The sequence below is a fragment of the Cibotium barometz genome, chromosome 48, assembly GCF_041138505.1.
Source record: "Cibotium barometz isolate CiBa-2024 chromosome 48, ASM4113850v1, whole genome shotgun sequence".
NCBI lineage: Eukaryota > Viridiplantae > Streptophyta > Polypodiopsida > Cyatheales > Cibotiaceae > Cibotium > Cibotium barometz.
The window spans coordinates 32571419-32593316 of NC_141093.1; the positions used below are offsets into that span (position 1 = coordinate 32571419).

A 21898-nucleotide genomic window follows, 5' to 3' on the forward strand; every position below is an offset into this window, starting at 1 on the left:
GCTCACTACTTCTTGCTCTTCAATTATGTTCATTAAAATTGGCCCATCAAGATTTGCTACTCCCCGTTCTTCTTCAAAGGTAGTTTGAGTGGATGAATCTAGAACATCCTTGATCTCAAAATACCACCCTGAAAGGTTCCTTTGATCCTTCATGTTTTTTATTTCCCCCTCCCTCCAAGAAGTCCTTGGCCTTATTGGTTGAGTTAGAGGCTCACTTGGCAACGTTGTTTCCTTCCTTTTGTTAGAGTCCTTGTTTCTTCTTTTTCCCTTTTTTACTCTTGTTTCTTCTTTTTCCCTTTTTTACTCCTAAGGGATTTTGATGCTGAAGATGTCATGGAAAGGGCTACCTAGTCTTACAATTATGTGGCTTAAGCCCTTGTCACAACCTTTAATGGTAGTTTCTTTTCTTCATTTGAATAATATGCGGATACATGTTACACTAACAATCCCCAACCCTATGGCAATCGATGATGTATTCACTATAGGATTTAGAGTTGCTGGCTTAAGAGGGTAGTCACTAATCAAATGATCAATGTAACACTTTGTATATCATCCATCCAATGGTGGTGGGTTAGCTATTGTGGCTTATGGGATGGCTCTCATGTGCAATGAGCCACTCTATGAGGAACTTGACATCTGAAGCATGCTAAGGGATGTTGCCTTGGGACATTAATGTCCCCTTCTCATGGGTAAGCTCTTGATGTTGTTTGCATTAATGCTATCAAGTGTATAGCATTCAACGTCTTAACTCGGCCATGTGGTTTTCACTTCTTTGTGGGCTTTCGACAGCAACTGAGTCACGTATTTCACATACAAATCTGGTGGGTTAGGATGTACTTCTATGATAGGCTCAGTTATGACTAGTCTTGTATAAGGAGTTGTTTTTGGCGGGGTTGGTTGAGGAAGTAGCATTGAATGTAGAATGTTTGTGTCCTTATAAGGATTATTAATAATGATTAGTCTCCTATTGAGAGCCGAACCACCGGGATGTGGTGCTGAGGCTAATGGTTGAGGAGGCATTGGTAATGATAGTGTGACAACAAAAGTTACTATTATATTTATTTTTAAGCTTTTGTATATATTTTGGTGGTTTTGCAATGACAATGAAGTGAAGCTTGTTCATTAACAAGATTGTGGCACACCTACAATGAAATGAAGATATGGTGGCTAACAATAGCTTTTAATATTTTGTATTTCCTAAGGTGTTTTTTCATACGTGGATGTGCACAGTATTGTAAATACCACAAGTATGCTCTAAAAATACTTTGGTATGGTTGTTTAGTCTAGCGATGTGAAAATAAAAAATGGTCTTATACCTACATGTCTTGGTAGCTTTATTAAAATGATATGGTAAATACATGCCAAGCTGTGAAGAGCTGTTATGGGCTACCGCACCTCCCGAGAGGGAACTCCACACAATCGCAAATGGGAGAAGCAATAGACACAACAATCGTTGGGTACTTACCAATGCTTCGAGCTCGCATCCCCCCTTCAGGCTCCCCAAGCTCGCTTTGGTGGAACCTCCACACCACCGATCTTCACCTCCATGATGTCACTGCGTAGTCGCTCGCACCACCACGCAAGGAAATCTACCTCTCACTCTCTCACATATATGCATGAAAGAGGAACATGCACTAGAGTACTCTCTCTCTCTCTCTCTCTCTCTCTCTCTCACATGTATGCATGAAAGAGGAACATGCACTAGAGTACTCTCTCTCTCTCTCTCTCTCTCTCTCTCTCTCTCTCTCTCAAAAGACAAGACAAGAGCTTTCATAGCACAAAGGGGGATTGGTTCATTTTATTATGAGAATTTTCCTTTTATACAACTAGCCTTGGGCGCCCAAAACTTACTAAGGCCTTGGGTGGCCAGTATCTCAAAATGTACAACTTTTATAGTGCCTTTATATGACACTTATTAATGTCCTCAATTGGAGGAGCATATTTATTAATCCAAAATGGGATTAACATCCCCCCTACCTGACGTAGGTTCTGTCCTCAGAACCTTTACCTAGGTCGAAAGACTTGGTTGCCGAACTCGTGTCTACAGAAGTTGTGAGAGACGGTAGGACTAAAACCTTTTAAGGGTTCTTTGGAATGCTGAGTGAGAAGTCTAGAACATGGTGTTGACCATGTCTTTGAATGTGACATGCATGTATCCTAGAAGACACCTTAGGCGATAGGAATGCATCATGCCTCTTTCAGTTGGCCCTGTGTTCATATCGAAGCAGAGGTGTTCCGTATCAAATCCATCATTGGTTGATTGATGAGAACTACGATCAACTTCATGAATCGTGAAACAACTACTATATCTGGATCCGGAATCCTGCACAAATGTGAGCAATTACTGTATTTGGCTTGTTATATCCTCGAATATGGAGGGTGAGAAATGTGGGAAGTTGTAGCAGACATGAGAATCCTGTTTCTTTGCCTCGTGAAATTGGAGTGGAGTTACATGCCTTTTGAGTGGAGTTACATGCCTTTTGAGTGGCATGAACAAGGGATCCACTGGTTGTGTTGGCTGGGAGCACTGGTACTGATAATTGTATTTTGGTACTATAAGATACTCCTTGCACCATTCTGGCTATATGCCAAAATCTGCCAAGTGGGGGTTGGTATCATTGGCTTGGATAGCTGTGTAGCCTCCCCTATGCACTGGGTTTTGCATGCGCCGTCTTTGGAAACAATAGCTGATCATAAATGTGATTTACATCAGCACCTTGAACATGAGCTTTGGCTTTAAGAGTGGATTGCCCACATGGATGAAGCCCTTATATTCTATAGCTGTCATCAGACTCAAGAATATTGTCATCAAATAAGGCTTGGATATCATCACGAGGGTGATGGTAGCATACCTCATTGAGTGGCCTTGGTGGAGATAGTGTTGGTGCTAGAAATTCCTCGAGGGCGAGAGTGTTAGTAGGAAAATCAACTCGGAGAGAAGAGAAGTGAGAGAAAATGCAATCTTCCTCAGTCTTGTTAGTTGGAGATACATTAGGGAACGAGTTTAATAATTTACTAGCCATGGATGAGAACATTGGATAAGTATAAAATGAGAAGACCCCTTGTGTTTCTTCTTGACCTTCTTTAGAGCTTGGGAGTGGAAGGCTGGGCTTGTTAGTTTTCATGAATTCCTAAAGTTCATTTATATAATCGGTGGTAATATGAGGATATTCTATATGCTCTTTATCAAAATTAAAAATCACATTAGGGAGCATAGCCTCTAAATGCTTATGGATATTTCGGTAAAGCTTAATAATACTAAAAGGATGATTTAATGTAGATTCAGATAGATTTAAGTGATGATGGGTATTATATACTTCAGTCCATCCATGGCTAATAACCCATTGATAACTATGTGCAACCACCTCGTAGTTGGCTGGTGCATTTGGGGATATCATCTCGGATAAACATGTTGAGTTTATCAACACTGTCATCTAGGATGTCTTATTGTTGGAGCACCCGACACCAACTATGGAGGTTAAGCACTATTGCATGTAAGGGAAAGAAAAAGATATTAGCTAGGTCAGTAAGTACTATATTCCCCAAAGGATTCCCATTATGATTGTGGGGTTTGCATCTCTTTTCGTGTTCTAACAAATTAATGTTAGATCTCCTAGATTAAGGTCTTCTGTGAGGTTAATTTTGTATTGAAGGAGAGAGAGGGTAAGTGTAGATAAAAACAATGTTAGTGTTTGAGGATCAGCTCCAAGAGTCACTGGCAACAACGAACCTATTTCCAAGGCGCGTTCGATGAGGAGTCATAGTTCATCAGCCTATTCTGTCCTCTGAGATCTTTTTTGGAGGGTGAGCTGGCGTTCCAAATCCTGTATTCTTGAGTCTTTTGTAGTAATTAGTGCGGAGATAACAACTTCACGCTCTTCTCTAGTAGTGGCCAGTTCTGCATATCTTAGATTAGCTTCCTCTGCTTCCATCCTGGAAGCTGTGGCCTGAACAATAGCTTCTTCAAGTAGTTTTTGCCACTCCTCCGCCAAGCTTTGACTTGTAGCTAGCTACTAGTGTACGTGCTCAAGTACTTGTTGATGACTAAGAAGCAATTGATCAATCTCTTGGGACTTTGCACTAATTACCTCATTTAGGGCCTTTAGTTTTTTGGCATGTGCTTTGTTCATCTACTCTCTTTCTATCTACATGCTTTTTACCACTTTATTTTTTGCTTGAGTAATCACTTCCATGAGTGTTTGGATCTGTCCTGTATATCCATCTTCTTTTTCTTAGAATGTGCCTTGTGTTTCTTCTAGTTATCTTGCAAATTGTGCTTCCTTATCCTTGGTATATGCCACTTCCTTTTGTAGTTGGATCTTGCCTTCAACTCTTCATTTTATTTTGTGGTACGGACTATGGTTTTTCTGATAAATCGGTTATTACTCTCCAAAGTTTGTAGTCTGGCCTCTTGTTCCTCTGTTGCCTTTAAGCTCTTTAGGATTACTTCCTTGTGAGTGGCATCTGCCACTTCCATCTACTCTTTAAGTGCTTTAACTTGGTCAGTAGATTCTTCGACCTATTTCTAGAGGGTAGCATTCATGTTATGTAGCAAATGTGTGGTGAGGCATACCAAACAATGAGCAGGCAGGAATGAGCAAGACAAAGTCCGAGCAACCCCCATCATTTCAAATAGAATGAAAATGATTGGCGGACTTTTGTGTGTGTGTGTGTGTGTGTGTGTGTGAGAGAGAGAGAGAGAGAGAGAGAGAGAGAGAGAGAAACTTAGTTCATATAGGTTACAACATGCAAAACAACATAGGCAAAAGAACACTATCAAACACAAAATCTACATTGCCATACAGTGCTACTCAGAGCTACACTCATCATCCACAAAAATGGACCGTTATCAGTGAGACGATCTCAACTCCACTACTCATATCTTGCATCTCCCATCCTTTGTCTAGCCATAGCCTCAGCATACACTGGCAAAGTACTTAAAAAAACATGAAACAAGTCATCAACAATGCACATAATGTGTTGAGGATGCCTATGGAGCATGTTATACACAATATTTGAATGATTAAGGGAGAAACAAACGGACACATTAGTTTTTGAAGGGGTTAAGACAATAAGGGAAAATTTTGAAAACAAACATACTCAATTGCAATCTTACATTATGAACTCAATACATTTGACACATTTTGGCTTTTCATATAAAACATTTAAAAATGTTCCTATGAAAATGTTTATTATATTAATATAATATAATTATATATATAATGTAAAAACATAAATTTATAATTACATAATATAATAATACATATATATATATCATATACATATAAATATTTATTATTTTTAAAGATAATAAAATTAGATATATATATTGAGTATATAATATAATATAATTATATAAATACATATTAATAAGGTTTATATATATTAAACAAACATAATACCTATAAATGTAATATATAAATAAATAATACATATATATTATATTTATAAAATATATATTAGAGGTGGTTATCTAATATACAATATTATCTTTATTGACAATTATCATAATAAATTCTTTCTAGCCCTTTTAATTAAAAGTGGTTATTTCCTATACTTGAAAATCAAGAATCGATTACACTAAAATATTGTATCTTGTGAGCTCAAGTATACACATTGTCTAATGTGAGCTCAAGTATACACATTGTCAATTTCCTATACTTGAAAATCAAGAATCGATTACACTAAAATATTGTATCTTGTGAGCTCAAGTATACACATTGTCTATTGGTATACGTCCATTTTTCCTTGGCATCATCTGGCCATTTTTTGGGTGGTAACTTGCAAGAATGAGACTGGATGTGGTAACTTGCAGAGGAAATGTGGGTGCATTTTGATGACGTGCATGGTGCTCATGGTTGGTCTACCATGGGGGCTTTTGTTTACAATCATTTCCTCAAGGAACTTTTGACCATTGCTATGTGTGAAGTTAAGGTTGAGGATAGATATGCTCAGAAAGAGTTTTGATGTTTCTTGTTTGCGGTTGAGCTTTTTTTTTCCTTATAAAAATTATGGTTTTGGTTAGATGATTCAACAATGATATATTCACAAGAAAACTACTACAGGTTTCTTCATGTTCATTACAAATCGTTGCCCCTCCGCTCGGAATGCACTCTCGCTCGTTCCCTCTCACTCGTGTGAAATGGCCATCCTCGTGTGTGGTAAGCAAGTGAGATCTCCATACTCTTTGTTCTTGACTCCATAAATATGCACTTGTGGATACTGAGCCTTTTGCCTAGTGCGCAGAAGCAGTGTATCGAGGCCTTCCATGGTCTCCTCGAGAAAGTGAGTAGCGTCAAGATTGTGCAAGAAAGATCCTTCGTCGATAGTGCCCTCAGCTTCCAATCACCTTCTGTTATGCGGACTCATGGTTTTGTCAGGTCTCCTCCTCTTTTCAGTTTCTTGTGTTTTTTGAGAGTCTGGATGTGCTAAGGTGGCCTCTTCATTCCTTTCACCTTCATCCTTTTGTGGCACTTGTTCCGTGGGAGCTTGTGTTACACCAACTTCTGCTCATATGGGCTGATCAAAGATTATGGAGTCACGAGGTGGCATTTGTTGTGTTGACTCTGGCATTCCCTGTGATATCATGCTGATAGTTTCTTTATCCTTGGCCTCTTATTCCTCTAGAACCTGTTGGAAGGATGCAATATCTTGTACCAGCTCTTCCATTATGGAGTCATGAAGTGGGGAAAGGTTTTTGAGGACCATTTGAGCAGGGCTAGAACGTAGCATTTGTTGTGTTGACTCTGGCATTTCCTATAATATCATGCTGATAGTTTCTTTAACCTTGGCCTCTTGTTCCTCTAGAACCTATTGGAAGGATGCAATATCTTGTGCTAGCTCTTCCATTATGGAGTCAAAGAGTGGGGAAAGGTTTTTTAGCCAACAATTGAGCAGGACTAGAAGGTGGCATTTGTTGTGTTGACTTTGGCATTCCCTGTGATATCATGCTGATAGTTCCTTTATCCTTGGCCTCTTGTTCCTCTAGAACCTGTTGGAAGGATGCAATATCTTGTGCCAGCTCTTCCTCCATCCACACTGCGTTTCGGACTCTAATTGTTTTATGCTGCTATGCATCTTTTTATCTTTCTTTGATTTCTTTCCTCCCTTTAGTTCTTGAATGAGATCCTTTGTTTCTTTTAAGATGGTATGTCCTTGTTGCCTGCCATCTCTCACTGGATGTACCAAGCCCAATCTTCTTCTTTTTCTTCATGGACTTTTGCAATTCTGTTGAGGGGGATACTATTATACCTGTCAACTGGCTTGACTTGCATGATCATTGAAATCGCCCTCCTGTAAGCTTTTTCATCCACTTCATCTCTCATGTTCTCATATTCTTCTCCATTTGAGTTGTAAGAGACCCTCCTTAGCATATCCTCCATAGGCATCTGGTCGAGAGTATGAATATGTGTGGGCATGGGTGGTGGTAGTTGCAGTGATTCTTTGATCATTTCCTTGGTAGTGAGGACCTGCTCAGTTAACCCATCAGCCTTGGTGACTGTGCCCCTCTTGGTGGTTATGTCATATGTCTTTAGGAACTCCACACATAATGTCGTCTTGATGGTGTGGGGGAGGATCTCTTCCATCTTGCCTAGATCAACTTTCTCTAGCCTGCTTTTGACATTTGCATCCCCTAATATCTTTAAGCATTCAGGGCTGTGGTGCTGGAATATGATTTTGCCATGCGCTATCTGAATGTCCTTCTGAATTTGTGACCCTTGAACTGTTTGTGCATATGGCCCAAGATAGGTGCCATGTGGTGCTCTCTCTTTTGTTTTTTTGTTGGTGACCCCGTGGTATTGACTTGGGTGAGGGTCGGGTTGCCCTCTACCTTTGGCTCATATGTAGCCGAGGAGGCCATCTGTAACATGTGAAAACACATCAATCATTGTAACTAGTAGGAGCTCATGGTTCTCCTTTTTTTTTTTTTGGTAATGTGCATGAGTGTATGATGGGAAGAGTGTTAAAGTGGTGAGAAATAAACAAGAAGGGATGTGTGTGAATTAGTATTTTTCGGGAGTCAATTTTCAACCATGAAGTAGCAGGTCATGAGGACGTGTTAGCCCGTGAAATAGCCGATGTGAGAGTGCACTCATTATTTTGTGAAAGTGAAGTTTTTTAGCTGTGAAAGAGCAAGTTTTTTAGATTAGTTGTGCGGATGTGTAGACCAGAATCTGATGTGGGCAATGCAACCCTAGCCATTTTATTATACAGGCTTCAACCCGCGATTTAATTTGACTCTGTGAGTGAAATAGTAGACTGCTATTTTGTGATAGATATACCCATGTGCATATATGGGATTTGGGATGGTCTCTAACTTAAATCAAGATGAATGGAAAGAAGCTTAATAAAAACAAGATGAAAATGAAGATGAATGAACACAAGCTTACACCAACGTAATCCATGTGGGTAGAGATGATTTTGGAAAAATTATTTAAACCATTAATGTAAGGAAATCGAGAGTGGGAAGAGATCCTACCTAGAAATCGAAGGTTGCAAACTATTACGGGATTTGATGTAGACGATGCAGGCAATGCAGCAGCAGACGATGCAAACCAGAATCTCACGAAGCAAACCGGGCAATGGAAAATGATAAAAACGGGAAAGAAGATGTATTTATGATCTAGCTGTCGGCCCCCGGAGACCATCTTAATTGAGTATGCCACGTGTCTTCTCGCCATTCATTGGGATTTTTTGATCATTTCATGATGTGATGTGGCTTCAGTCGGTTCACAACGTGAACCATTTTGAATTGTTTCATGGCGTGAAGCAGCTCATACCTTTATCGTGCAAATATCGATACCCTACATGCTCAAACACTCCAAGGTAACATGTAATGCATTCTGAGGAGGAGTAGAAGTTTACACGTGAAACGAATGAACATGTTTCACAGCATGGAAAGCACACCCTTTTACCCGCTACCCAGTTATTGGAGTTGGGTAGCTTTTATCTTCCTCCTTTATTCTTTTATTGTCACCACAGGAACCAATGTTGTACCTTGGGCCCTGTGGGAACGCGTTGTTGCAACCGCATAAGTTCTGAGTGAGAACTTTTGATTTTTCCCTCCATCGAGTCTTGGTGAACCCATTTTTCTTCTTGTGCATGTATGTACACGGCTTTCTGACTTTGGTCCATGGCTTGGTTTAGCTTTTTCTCCTTGGTGGATGACATTCGTGGTATCTTACTTTTTGGATTACTTGGTTGAACTTTTTTCTTTCTCCAAACCAACTTTAGTGCTTCCTTAGCACTTGATTTAGCTGGGACTTGGTCCTGTTTGTGCTTATGGTTGTCTTTTGTCCTTCTGGAGGTACATGTGGAATTGGGTTTTGGATTGATCTTTAGTACCCATACCGTTGCATTTCCATAATAGTAGCCTTGTGCTGCTAGTACGTCTTTTCAAACCCACCGCTTTTGAATGCTAAGTTGTGTGCAGCCTTGTTGGGAATACTGCTTCCTATTCTTGGTTTACTTTTGTGGTACCTTGTTTGTAGTATGACTTTTTGGCCTGAATCCCCATGAGGTTTTGTATGTATCATAGTACCCTGGGGCTTGAAGCTATGCTTTGGGAGCCCACTGTTGTCAGACTAGATACTTTTGCTACCTTTACTTTGGTTTTGATGTTGACGCTTGCTCTATTAAGGTCTCTTCTTTTCTTGGCATTGACAGTTTAATGTCACATGTTACTAGACGTTTTTCCTTCTTCAAGGGACTCCATAATGGCATGGTGATGGTATCCTTGCCATCTTTGACCTGTACGGCTCGTCCTTCCTATTGGATGTGATAGTTACTGGTGTAAATCCAGGATCGTCCAAGAATCATCTCCTCTTCCATGGACCCTGCATGTATGACAAATACCTTTCCAAACAAGGGATTATTTCTTATAGAAATATTAACATTTAAAAATCCCATGGCTTTCGTAGATAAATGCACACTGCAAACTTGTGCAGTAGTGGCCTTGAGGTGAGGTTTGTCTAGAGCTACCCATGTTTCATAGGAGATCAAGAATGACTTAATCCCGTATTCGATTAATGCAAATCTCTTGGTGCGACTCTACTTCATAGAGATCTTTACACTGAGGCATTCAGGCCTAATGTCCAGGTCATCCTTGTCAATCAAGGTGAGTGAAGCCATGTTTACCTATAGCATTTTTCCCTGGAGTCTCTTTTTTGCCTTGGCTTCTTCTTGAGCTTGTTTGACTTTTTCTTTGACTAGCTCTTTCTTTTGTTTCAGATGATGCTCATGTGCGAGCACTTCTTGGGTTAGGGGTCCGTAATACTTTTTGAGTTTGCTCCCATTGATGTATTCCTTCAATTTCTACCCCCTCGATTGTTTTGATTCGGACATATCCTTGAGGGGTGATTTAGGATACTCTAAAAGGTCCTAACCCTCTGTATTTTAGTTTCTTTTTCTTGGTGCTTCCAGCACCATACATGAGGACAAGGTCCCTCGTTTCCAGCTCCTTATGTTTTAGGTTATGGTCAAACCAGTGTTTTCTTCATAGTTTTTCGACCATAACCCCCATGTGATGCAATTAGCCGGGTTTCATCCAATTTTTCTAAGTTGACCAATCTCTTGGCTTATGCATTTTCTGTGAGTCTTTCCTATATTGCAATATGTAGGCTTGGAACTAAGAATTCCATAGGCATTATCGCATCAACACCATAAGCTAGGAAAAAGAGAGTGTATCCCGTGGATACCTTATATGATGTACGATAGGCCCATAGTATTGCAATCAGCTTGTGTTCCCAATCCGTGCGACTGGCTTCTAAGGTTTTAGTCATGATAGCAGATAAGATCTTGTTTGTGCTCTCTTCTTGGCCATTTCCTTGTGGGTAATAAGGTGATGATTTGCGGTGTACTACAAGGAATCCTATAAGTAAGTGTTCAATCACCTCATTGATAAAATGTAAAATCAGGTCACTGACTAATTCAAGTGGGCAGCCAAATCTAGAAATGATCTGGTCATATAGAAACTTGGTCATCAGCTCTTTTAGAGGCTCACCTCTGTCCACTTAGTGAAATAATCCGTGGCCACGATCACATAATGGGCTTGTGATGGATACGTTGTTGGACTAATGGTTTTAACAAAATCAATACCCCATTTCTCAAAGGGTTGTCTCACAATCCCAGGGGTGAGTGGCATCTTGTCCCTTTGTTGTGGAATAGCAAAACATTGACATTTCTTGCATCTTTTTACAAATTCTATGGCATCCTTGAATAGCGTAGACCACCACAGTCCCGCTTGAAGCACCTTGCGAGTTGTAACTTCTCTCGTAAAATGGCATCCGACTGTTCTAATCAATTGATAAGGTGCGGCCAACTTAATAAGTCGATGCATTTTATCCTTGTTCAAAGGTCGCTCTTGCGGAAAACCATGAACTAGATAATCGAATATTTCCTCACTGCACTTAGGCACCATGTTAAGTTTGAACAGATAAGCATCTAGGAGGTCATCATTCATTAATGCCGGTTGCCGGTTCTCCATTTGGAATTCTAGACATATGGTCTGCCAAAACATGTTGTGTTCCTTTTCTAACCATGACCGTAAAGTCAAACTCTAGGAGTAGAAGTAACCAACGTGTGATCCTTCCTGCAGTGCAAGGCTTGTTCACTACATATAATAGCGCCTAATGGTCCACATAGAATACAAATTTGTTGGCCAGCAAGTAATGTCGGTATTTCTTCACAGCATAAACCATGGCCAACCCTTCTCACGCTTAGTGGTGGTGTACTTTATCTCTGTGTATCATTCAGTTGGTGAATGGCAAAACACACTGGGTAATCCAATTTGAATTTCCCAAGTTGCACCAATACACATTACATAGCGAAGTTTGATTCATCGATGTGCACGTGGAATACAAGATCCCAGTTGGGTGGTCTCAGGATTGATGCACTAGCTAATACTTCCTTTAACTTATCATACACCTCTTGGCATTCTTCAGTTCATTCAAAGACAATGAGTAGTCTATACAATGGCCTGGCAATTTTAGCATAGAATATGATGAAGCATCGATAATACCCAACATGGACCATAAATCGCTGCACATCTTTGTAATTGGTGGGTGGTGGTAATTCCAAGATCAATTTTACCTTACTCTAATCAGTGGAAATACCATTTTTAGACACAATGTGCCCTAAGATTACATCGTGTTTGACCCAAAATTGACACTTTAAGGGGTTTAAGGATATACGATATAATCGACATCTCTCAAACACCTTTCTCAGGCAAGCCAAGTGTTCAGTCTAGTGTGACTGTGCACACATATCATCAATGAACACCTCGAGCCACTTTTACGATCAGTTGTACACATCAGTGTTGGAAAGTTGCTGGGGCATTGGCGAGGCCAAAAGACATAACCTTATAAGCATATGTCCCCCACATCGTATTGAAAGCAATCTTATGCTGGTCTTCTGGTGCTATATACACCTAGTTATAGCTTGAAAACCCATCTAAGAAGCTGTAAGCTGCTTCTCCTGCTACCCTTTCTAATGGCAGTGGTGGGTAGTGGTCTTTTTTGGTGGCTGCATTGACCGTTTTGAGATCAACACAGACCCTCAATTTTTAATTTTTCTCTTTGGCACAATCATGATTGGTGACATCCAATCTGTGTGCTCAGAGGCGACATTGCCCCCTACAACAATGATTTTATCAATTTTCCCCTTTACAATTGCCGCATATTTTGTATTCATCTGGTACGATTTTTTCCTGGATGGTCTTGATCCTTCCATGATCGAGATAGTGTGTTGAACTACCTCAGGTGGTACATCCTTCATTTCCATGTATTTCCAAGAAAAACAATCCTTGAATTCTTTTAAGAGAGCAATGAGCTCCTCTTCTTCAACCGCAGTTGAGTCTTTAACAATATAGATAGGTTTGGTGTCCTCCCCTGGCTTTGCAATATCAACCTCCTTAACCTTAGCTGGACCATCGTGAGACGTGGATTAGCCATCTTCCTTCACTCTTTTAGCCATCAATTGGACCACTTTTCGCTCGTCAATGGTGTATGTTTTGAAATGGTCCGGCCTGAGAGTAGGTTTGGCTTGTTGTCCTCTTCATCTTTCGTCTGAGCCATCACCTTCTTTTCCTCGTGCTTGGCTTCAACCAGAGCCTTATTTCATTTTCTACGTCCTGCCTTGGTGAGTTCAGGTGTTTTTGGCTCTTGTGGTATAGCATTTTCTCCTCATTATCCTTCCAGCGTTATCTTACTCAACTCCTCACCCCAATTCTTAGAAAACTCCTCGTGTACTTTAGTGACCTCAAGATATCTTAGCCCCACTGAGGATCTGTGGGTTTACTTCGTAATAGGAAATTTTGTCGAGTGATGTACCTCTTTTGTTTATGCCATCTCTTGAGGCGTTGGGTGCTGTTTTACGGCCTTGCGATCTAGACCCTTCTGTGCTGGAGACTTCCTCTTGTTTTCTCTTCTCTTAGTTGTATATCTACCATGCGCACTTAGGTGGTAGGAATGTTTCCTGATTCAATGTACTGCATTCCTTTGGAAGGCAACACATCTATAGTAGTAAGCACATGCATCTAGTTTTCATTAAAATCTGGAGTGGAAGCGACGCGTACATTGTAGACTCTTCTTCTTCTTGTGAATTCTCCTCAATTGGTTGGTAGACTTGTAGGGATGTGGTTCGCTCAGTGGTGACCGAATCATTTCCAAACAATTTCCCTTCCATAGGGTGTGATTTCCACGTACGTATACAATTTTTAGAATCTGTGAATCCTTTCGACTTGATCTAATTCCCAATCATGCACCAATTTGGCTTCCCTCATAAAAGGTCTACCTAGATAATATTGTATGAATCTGGATGGCGCAGAAAGTCCATTACAACAAACACATGATGGTAGCGGAATGAAAAGACATTAAGCCTAACGTTTTTCAACAGTCCCATTAGTTCATGTCTGCGACCACTTGCCTCTATGTACGATGATTTGGGTAACCAATTTTTTAAGAGTGAGGCCAGTGCGTATGCTCGACGAGAGCAACAGATGAACATGGGAGCACCATATCCTCCACTCCTTCCAGTATCCATGAGCCCAACACAGTCTAGTGCCTCGTCATGGTCACCTAGTATTCCAATGGAGCCCCAATATCGACATATCATGCCACATACATTCCCCATAGGTTCTTTTGTAGTTCCCTCATGGGCACCACAACAAGATCTTGCGAGGCCTCTTTTCCTTCCCACAACATGATCTTGTGAGGCCTCTTTTCCTACCCACACCTGCACCATTTGGTAAAGCTCCCTACCCCATACCATCTTCCTTCTTCCACTAGCACGTGCAGCATCCTTACTTATGCATTTCACTAGCTTGTAATGCCCGATATAAATTGGTTTTAGACATTATTGTTGTTCTCATATCATGTCAATGGGATTGTTTTTTTCTTCCTCCATGGCATTGTTTTTTGAGAGAGATGGAGCAATTTTGGTGTGAGATCTCAATAATACGAGAAAGAGAGTGAGTGAAAGAGAGAAAGAGTGTTTGACGAGACATTAAAATAATAACAGTAGTACTTAAAGTAGTTGTTCTCATGCTTAAAGTAAGAATTCTAATACTAAAAAAAAAATTATTCCTTAAAAAGTTATAAAAACGGTAAAGATTACCATGTTTCAATACTCTTCTTCTAGACACATCCCACACCACTCTCTCCTTCTATCTTCATATTGCAATACGCTCTTTGTAAACTCCTTTCTCATGGCTTCATCTAGTAATCCCTCTAATACTACTACGTTTACAACCATCTTAAGTAAAGCTCTTCAATCTTTCATACACCTCGAAGAAAAAGAACCTAGATTGGATGCCATTTTAGAAGCATGGACAACACATCTAAAGTGCATGAGCTCTACAAGAAACTCAAAACATGCCAAGCGATAGGCCTTGCAAAGAAGAACATGCCAAAGGTGAAAGCAACAACCATTGGGATATCGAGAGCTTTTGACATCATTGAAGAGACAAAGGAGAATCCTCTTAGAACTGAAGTTGCCACCTTCATTCGCAAGTTAGGATAGATGAAACGAGCCAAGATGATAATTAAGGCCTAAAATGCTTTCATATGGTGTCTTCGTGAAGAAGTACAAATGATAGTATCATGTCGAAAGTGTTTGTTATGTAATGTTGTGGCCTTGTCAGTTTACTATAGAATATAACGGAAGTCTAAGATATTAATATACTAACTTTGTAAACGAGTTGCAATGATAGTTATAAACGAGTTGCATTGATAGTTATAAATGAGTTGCAATGTGTGTAGTGCTTTTGTATCCATCTACTCCTCTCGCCTACTATTACCATGAGCCGCATTGTGCGTGACAATAGAGGGAGAGAAGTGTAGAGAGAGAAACCACTCGCCTAAACACCAAAAAATTGCTTGCTTGATAATGCTCGGCAAAAAAAATACACCCCTTTGTTTGAAAGGTGTATGGATTATTGACATGCCTTTTTTTGTGGGTCACATGATTGCAAATTAGATAGATCCAATGCCCAACGCAACCACGACACATTTACTTGCAAGTTCACGACCACGATACATTTACTTGTAGGTTCATGATGATATTGTAGCTTCCATTTATAAAGATTCCAAAGCCAACACTTATGCGGGCGTGGAAGGAGACTTTTCAATGAGGTACATATATTTAGGACGTTTCGCACATTGACAAACAATGTAGCACCCTATCATTGGAGCGTCTCGTTGGATAGAGCGTCCCCCAAGGGTAACGGGCTAGACATCTAAGCCCTACTGGCCCATCCTCCAAAGACACCAAGTCCCACCAACACACAGATTGACCCCCACGGGCATCGAGCTAGACGTTTGAGACCTATTGGTCCATCCTCCAAAGACACACCCGTCCCACCAACACACAAGTAGGTAGTGCATATGGAGAAGCCTCTATGTAACCACTAATACAAAGGATCCCATTTGACCCCATCACATTAATATCATTATATCATTGACATTCACATGCACTCTTTTTTTAATTCAAGCTGTTTTTTTATGTTTTTCCATGATACAATCACTTCATGGATATGTTGTAAGGCTCTTTGTCTTAAAGACCCTTTGGTCTTTCAGAAACGTTAATAAACTTTTCTTTGCTTCTCTCTTACTTTAGGCCCATCTTCCCCCTTGAAAGTTAAAGGATTTTGTAACCTTCCAGATAATTGTGCGTAACAAAGTAAAACTTTAAATGAAAGAACGCTCAAGATATCAATGGGCACTCCTCAAGGTCATGTACATGCAAAAAGAATGCTTACCCACTTGTAAGAATGCAAGTGCATGCCACATATTTTACAAATTTGCAACAATATGTGAAAACTTAGTGTTACATGTATTAAATTCTTGCAAGTTTTGAAAGTTGGTTTCAAATCTCCTAGATTTTAGGAGGTTTTAGTTATACATTTAATTATTTAAAATTAGTAAGAAATACCTCCGAGTTTCAAAAATGGAGGCTTTTCACCATGTGGATATTCTTTTGCAATTTGATTTGAGAGTTTTTTGACAAACACCATATCTCAAAGATCCATCAACTTTGAAACCTTCAACTATAGTTTTCTCTTGAATTTAAAGAACTTTCCCCTTGTTTAATGGCTTGCAGCTACTTGAACCCAATGTTATAAATTATAACCTTGATTTACAATCAGTTTTTTAAATTGAAACAAATTTTCAAATAAGGCCCCAAATACCAAGTAGGAAACCAATAATGTTCAATCCTTGTAGAGCATCAACAGAACATGAAAGTTCTATTTTCAGATTTGAGCATTTTGTTGGCTCGAGATGTTCCCACCACTCTTTCTAGCTGCAAGAACACACATTAAGAAGTAAGTGATTCCGTGATCGGCTCACTAGTCACCTGTGGCAGAAATGTACACTTTTTTAAAACTAAGATGGGGGCACTGTTTGGAATTATATCAAATCATGTGCACTGAGAAATGCAGCATGTATGATGCCAATCTTGCTATGCCATTGCCAATGTCATGGTGCCTTGCACTTTATTTAACTGTACTTTTAGAAATAGCATGGCTGTTTCATGTAAAAACCTTCTCAAGGAGAGCATCAAAAACAGTCGTTCTTATATTTTTGATCTCACGGAGAGCATCAAAGACTCATTCATCTCTCTCTCTCTCTCTCTCTCTCTCTCTCCCCCCAGAAGACATCCAGAAGACATTGACAGCTGTACATTGATTTGTCTCATAGGTCGAGTTCGGCCTCTAGTAGACGTTAATACAGCTTTCTTTCTTTCTTTCTCTCTCTCTTTGATCCCCTCACATTGTATCATTGTAGCAGTGTACCACTAGCACTTACAGGGCTGTTGCTTTTCTCTCAGCTCTAGTTGGGTTTTTTTAAAATCATATTTTTTCCATTATTCTATCACTTCATAGACAAATTGTAACACTCTGGTTCTCATAGACCCTTTAGTCTTTTGTAAAAGTTTATAGAATTTTCTTTCTTTCTTTCTCTCCAACAATCTCCTCCTATAAGTAGTGCAATAGCTATACCAAGAAGTCATGTACACACCTTCAAATTGTCGAACTGAGAGAAGAGAACTAAAGAGGACGGATTTTCCAAGCCCTCCATCATGTTCGTTATCTGAAAATCAATAGTTCACACTTAGAATGTGAGCAGAACGAACTATAAATGATAACTAAGAGGATAACGAATGAATTTTATTATAGAAATTGCACCAGGTATTTTAATATATTGAATACACAGGCAATGTGGTAAGAATGTGATACCCAAAATATACCTCAGCATAAAATTCTGCATTTTCTGGTAAGGAGTAAAAAATTAGATCCTTAATGCCACGAATCTGGATAAAATCCAGACAAACATATAGGTGTAAGAAACACCTAAAAGATCAAAACCTCAAATCCTGCAGAATAACCTCGTAGTGAGCATCTGCTAGCAAAAGCCAAATCGCAGATAGCATGCATGCATTACCTTGTATCGATGATAAAAGTGTGCACGCTCCGAGTACAAGATTATTCGGCGCTTTCCATGGAAAAACCACGCTCGGGCACGAGAGATGTCACTCTGCTTGGTGTACCTACAGCATTGTATAATGAACTTTAGGTGGAAACAAATCAGAGAAGCCTGGAGGTGAAACAAACAGAATTGGATTGCTGAAACGGTGTAGCTAAATTAAAAGGGAAATCTTTATCAAAAGTTTGGTTGTTTTCAGCTAGATGCCTTTGCCTTGGCCAAGGATGGGGCAACAGCACAATTAGGCATACATGATAAAATGCCTCTAGGCATTTTCCTATTAAGCCTTTGGAAAAGGTCCACAAAGCAGAAAGTAGCTCGAACAGAGTCCAAAACCTCTTCCCTCGCCAGAAATCTAGAATGGACTAGGAGGAGAGCAAGGTCACAACTGAAAGATAGTAATCAACCATTGAAACTTGGAAGTTGTTACTCCAAACTTAGCCATAGAGGAACTTACAAAGCAGACTCAGGCTCAGAAAATGTGCAGCAAGTCCTCCCTCAGACAGATGCTCTGTACATAGGAGACTAATTTGATTAAGTTACCTCTAGAGGAGAAACTGTGATCCCTTTATCAGGAGGATGCTTGGCACTTACTAGGGTTCTTCCACACCCCTACATCCTAGGTTTCTCAGTATGGCCACCACAACTCCTCTTCCAGCAGGCCAGGCTTGACACGTTCTATGGACAAGTGGGCAATCAACCATCCATGGAGGATCACTTAATACCAGACCACAAGCCAGTCCTCCTAGCTTTTCATGACCCATAGCACAGTTGACGAAAGCAATCTTTGAAATTTAAGATGCATGCAAATGCAAATTGAGAATATTTAGCAATTCTCTCCTCCGAGCCAGGATGGCTGCACAAGGGTATGACCACGCCCTCTCTGCAGTAAGCCAGTTTTTTAAGGTGGTCACAAGTTCTCGCTTCCTCGAATTTAGCTCCTCCAGATATAGATTATGGACAGTCACTGGGTAGGCTCTCTAAGTACAGACAGCCCACACCACATCAAGACATCAAGGACAAAATATCCATACCATGGTCAGGCTTCCTTCTGGACTTTGGCTAGAGGTAGGATCACCCAGGGTTTTTTTTCTTTGGCTAGATCTCATGACAGGAAGAGAGACATCCACCTCCTCAGGGCCAGGTCTGTGAAGTCAGATCTTCACTGTACAAAGAATGCCATAGACTTTTGCAGGACTGCTCTTGACTCAGAGAAGAAAGAAAGCATAGAAACATGTCTGTCTGGCAGTACACCCAAGCAATAGTCCCTTCCTTGCCAATGAGATAATAGATCAAGTAGTAAAGGTGTTTGTCTAGGACCAGCAGGTCCTAGGTTCAAAACCCCACAAGGTGGTTCCTCGGCGGCATCACCTAAGGGCAGATAAAAAAGCGCCTATGGGTGGTGAAAAGCCATAGCCATGGTAGGATCTTGAGCCTAAGGCTAGTTGGAAAAAAAAAAAGAGTCCCTTCGTCAACCAGTCCCTTGAGAATGCCTTTGCTGTCAAGGATCCAGCACCAGCATTTTCAGACTCTCCTACAGAAAGGTGCCCCAGGGGAGGATGGCTAATCAATGCAGATTTTCCAGCAGTCTTAGGATGAAGATGACCCTTCATGCAGATGGGTGATTAAAAGGAGATAAGCATGAAGAGATCTGCTTGTTACTTCATACAAGATCTTGGCCAGATACTTCAGCCTCCCCTTCAGGCCTTCCCTCCATATCTTATCCATGGCAACCAAACCCACTTTTATACAGGAAAGAAGCGTCATTATAACATTCACTTTTTCAAGGCTACACCTCCAGGAGATGCTCAATCAAGGCAAGACCTAGCCGATCAATGGCTAGATTTTAATGGGACCTTTGACAAAGTGGATTGGGCTAGGCAAAAATGTTGTGGACAGGCCTCTCGGAGTCTTGGATTCGTGGAGTCTTCATGCAGGGGCATGCAGCCCATAGTCACAAAAAGGTAGAAATGCATGAAACATTTCAATGCAAAACATTTCGAAACGTGCAAATAACCTCTTTTTTTTTTTTGGGAAAAACGATCCTTCTATTAGTTAATGAGAAGATGCCATAAGGCTACAAAGCTCACCTCACAAGGAGGGATAATATATACAGTGAACACCGGAGCTCCACCCCCGTGGCTGGCCGCTCTCAGGGGGGGGCTACCTAGTAGTACATGCGGGAGGTGAGAAGAGCCAAACTGGAGGCCTGTAGTGCCAAGTGACATCCTCGCCCCTCTCGGTGAGGAAAGGGCCAGGCTGCCAAGTGCGGAGGAACGCCTTGCGGCGATCTCTCATGCGATCCGAGTCGCCCTGAAGTTTCCCCCAATGTCCTCTCAAGGTGTGAATGATGTCCACCCAGAGAGCCTGTATGACCTCCGCCGGTGGAATCGCCTGGCGGTCTATGGCCTCCCTGCATCGGGCTCTCCATATGTGCCAAGCCGTCATGCTGCTGATCATCTCCCATCTGTGCCCGTCCCCCTCCTGGGAGACTGCCGAAGAGAAGTCTGGCGTCGGAACCACCGCCATCGCCCTGCCAGAGACCTGGATGGTCACACTGCCAGGGACGTCCTCGTATCCAAGGGACGGGCCGCTGTCCGTGGCCCAAGCCACCGCACCCCACGTCACCATCATCTCACCTGGCGAGCCTGCAAAAACCATCCTGAGAGCGCGCTGCCAGACCTGCTCTGCCTGTGGGCAATCCCATAAGCAGTGCCGCTGCGACTCCTGTGCATGGCCGCACCGAGGGCAGGACGCTGGGTGTCTGCCAAAAGCTAGCCAAGCCCCCACAGCCAGTCCTCTATGCGCTGTAAGCCAGAGAAAACGCGTCACCTTTCGGGGCCGGAAGCTGTCCCAAAGGCGCTGCCAGAAGTCCCTAAGGAAGGCAGGGGAGAGCCCCTGTCGCCGCCAATGCTCGGCCGCCGCCGGGGTGCCCTCTATCCTGTGCCTCTGGATCCGCCGCCCCAGCCTCACTGTGTACTGAAAAAAGGGGGTGCCTGGGCTGGTAGGGGCCGAATAGGGATCTCGCCAAAGCTACTCGCCTGGATCCCACTGAAGGCGAATAAGAGGCCTGCTGTCCCAAGCCCATAATCTCCAAGAATAGTCCTCCCCTATCGAGGCCGGTGAGGGGTCTACATGCCACTGTCTTTGATGAAAGCCGACCACCCGCACCCTCTGAAAGATACAACCTTGGAACTCCTCCAAATCTAGTCGGGTCCTCTGAAGCTGGCCTCCCTCTCCCACCTCGAAGGTGAGTGGGGCGACTCTCTCTGCTGAGCCGCAGACCGCTAGAAGGATCTCATGCCGAGTAAAGACGCTCATCCACTGTGGAGGTGGAGGGTCTTGTACTGGAGTCCGCCACTCCCGGGGGATGGCCGCCTCAATGTCCTGCCTCATCAACTCTCTGCCCCTCATCCCGCTGAGTCTCCTCTCCTGAACCTCTAGAGGCAGCTGCTGAAAACATATCCAGTCGTCTAAAGACTGGGCTGGGCCGGAGCTCAACGGGCCCCACGACACATGAGATCGCGATCCAACCATATAACCACTGGGAAGTCGGATCAAGGGGTTCCAGATCAATGGCTGCCTCAGGCGCTCCTCATCGGTGCTCGGGGGAGTCTGGAAGAGTGACGGCCTCAGATGCTCCCAGGCCCTCAGAAGGCTAGCTCAAAACGCTCCTCAAAACCAAGGCCCACTCCTCTGGATCGCTGCTCTATAGAGATCCACCTGATGCTGGGGGTCCAGGGGCCGCTAAGAGAAGGAGTGCGGCTGAGAATCCTGGAAACAAGAAACTCCTTCCACGGCTGAGCACCTGGTAGGAGGCCACGAACCACCAACCTGCCAAGCAAAGCTCGGCTCTGACAAATAGGATCAACTATGCCCAGGCCGCCTCTCTCCCTCGGCTGAGTGATCACAGCCCA

The 21898-nt window shown here is 41.9% G+C and overlaps 1 protein-coding gene across 6 annotated transcripts in view; it reads right to left on the bottom strand.

Moving 5' to 3' along the window:
* Nucleotides 1-16511: 16511 nt before the first annotated feature.
* NOF1 (U3 small nucleolar RNA-associated protein) overlaps nucleotides 16512-21898 on the bottom strand; it is a 95203-nt gene continuing 89816 nt past the window's right edge. For all 6 annotated transcript variants that reach the window (XR_015263961.1, XM_086785731.1, XM_086785735.1 and 3 more), the window contains 4 exons: nucleotides 17940-18045; nucleotides 17746-17808; nucleotides 17517-17588; nucleotides 16512-16797 (listed from right to left, as the gene is read on the bottom strand). Coding sequence is in view for 5 of the 6 variants with exons in the window: in XM_086785731.1 (XP_086641857.1) it covers nucleotides 16723-16797; nucleotides 17517-17588; nucleotides 17746-17808; nucleotides 17940-18045 (316 nt within the window). In the remaining variant the exon portion in view is untranslated. The remainder of the gene's footprint in view (nucleotides 16798-17516; nucleotides 17589-17745; nucleotides 17809-17939; nucleotides 18046-21898) is intronic.